This window comes from Thrips palmi, unplaced genomic scaffold, assembly GCF_012932325.1.
Source record: "Thrips palmi isolate BJ-2018 unplaced genomic scaffold, TpBJ-2018v1 HiC_scaffold_4, whole genome shotgun sequence".
NCBI lineage: Eukaryota > Metazoa > Arthropoda > Insecta > Thysanoptera > Thripidae > Thrips > Thrips palmi.
Genome location: NW_023144631.1, coordinates 10428541 through 10430321, shown reverse-complemented (window position 1 = coordinate 10430321; position 1781 = coordinate 10428541). Strand labels below are relative to the sequence as shown.

At 57.9% G+C, this 1781-nt stretch overlaps 1 protein-coding gene across 1 annotated transcript; it reads left to right on the top strand.

Moving 5' to 3' along the window:
* Positions 1-200: 200 nt before the first annotated feature.
* On the top strand, positions 201-1311 carry LOC117649336 (single-stranded DNA-binding protein-like). Its single transcript, XM_034391986.1, has 3 exons — positions 201-359; positions 440-636; positions 743-1311. The coding sequence occupies exons 1-3, from the start codon at positions 239-241 to the stop codon at positions 980-982; spliced, it is 558 nt and encodes a 185-aa protein (XP_034247877.1). The 5' UTR covers positions 201-238; the 3' UTR covers positions 983-1311.
* Positions 1312-1781: the final 470 nt, after the last annotated feature.

The following is a 1781-nucleotide window of genomic DNA, read 5'->3' as shown; positions in this document are numbered from 1 at the left end:
GCCGCTGGAGCGGCTGGAGCGGCTGGAGGTGCCGGCCGGGGTCTCGGTGCGCCGCTGACGCCCGGCTCGGTGCCCCCTCCCCTCCTCCAGCACGCCGAAAGCAACAACACGCGGAGTGGGACGGCCGACGCGGCGTCGCGGGACGGCCTGGCCCGGGCCTGGCGGGAAAGCCAGGAACCCATCCGGCGGGAGGCCAATTTGAACCGTAATCACTAGACAATGAATATATAAACGAGCAATGGAGTGTGTGCCTCAGTCTGGAGTGGATCGCGAACTCGGCAACATGAGGACGAGCACCGTGCTCCTGCTGTGCCTGGGCCTGGGGGCGGCCCTCGCCCTGCCCGTCGACAACGCCCAACGTGAGTAGCAGTGCGCCTTCCCCGCCGAACCTGGGACTCCGACAGCGACACCGGGACTCAACTCTACGGTCTCTTTGCAGCCGAGAAGGAGGAGGCCGTCGCGACCCCCGCCGTCGTGAAGGAGGAGGCCCTCGCCGAGGCCGCCAAGGAGGTCATCGAGGAGGCCGTCAAGGACGTCGCCAAGGACTCCGACGAGGAGCCCTCGGACCACACGCACACGCACACACACGCCGTGGAGGAGGAGAGCCAGAGCAAGCTGGCTGCCATCCTGATGCCGGTGAGTGAGACAGACAGAGCGAACCCAGAACCCAGTGTGGTGGCCGATAGTCCACTGCTCGATTCCCGTCCGGACGATCAATAATGGATTTGAATTTGGCGTGCAGGATCGTGCCAAGCGATCGCCCACCTTCAAGGGCAAGTACGGCGGCTACGGCGGCTACGGAGGCTACGGCGGCGGCGGCGGCGGCTGCTGCAACCCCTGCGGCCAGTGCGGCGGCGGCGGCGGCTACCCCCAAGGCGGCTACTACCCTCAAGGCGGCGGCGGTGGGCAGTCTTACTCCCAGAGCTCCTCGCAGAGCTCCTCGCAGTCGTCCAGCTCCAGTGGTGGCTACGGCAAAAAGTGATCAAACTAGTGACTTAGTGGTGTCGGCATATCAGTGACCAAGACGATAGTGACTACGCAGTGAATACGGACCGAGACGGACGGACCCACCAGCTGATCAACAAACGAAAAGTGACATCTTTCCGAAAAGAAGTGACAGATTTTCGGCAAGTGGACACCTCCACGTCGATACTACTACTGTACCTGTATTCTCGACTCATCTGGAATCTCGTGAAAGTGACAGAAATTTTTATTGTGTTGACTTCTTCCGGATGCCGATTGGATGACGATGACTCAAATGTGATAAATGTGTATTGGATCTATGTTTCAATAAACAATAACTTATTAATATTGGCGGCATCGTTTTTGAAGGCACATCCACATCCGCATTGAGTAAATACGCATTTGAGTAAATATCCATAAAACTGGCATAAAAATCCATATTGAGTAAATGTGCAGTTTCCAGACTCGCTCTTAGTCCAAAAAGGGCTTATTCTCAATGCATAACCCAACGCACACAGTAGCTTAAAATGTTAACAAATCGACTCATCCCAAGGAAACGTTCCTACCAACAGCTAGTTTGGGAGCAACAGTCTCGTTCCAAGCCCAGTCTCGCATTCTAACTCCTGTCGGGACGGAGCACTCCATGAGTGGGGAAAGAGACAGGAGATAGAGCGAGGAGTTAGGGGATCGACTTCGCTCGCGAGTACCTGTGCCGCCCGACGACCACGCCACCCTCTCTACACGAGTCGAGGTGCGCCGTGCAGGCAGGCAAGCAGGCGGCCAGACATGCAAACAGACAGTCAGGCAGGAAGGCAGGC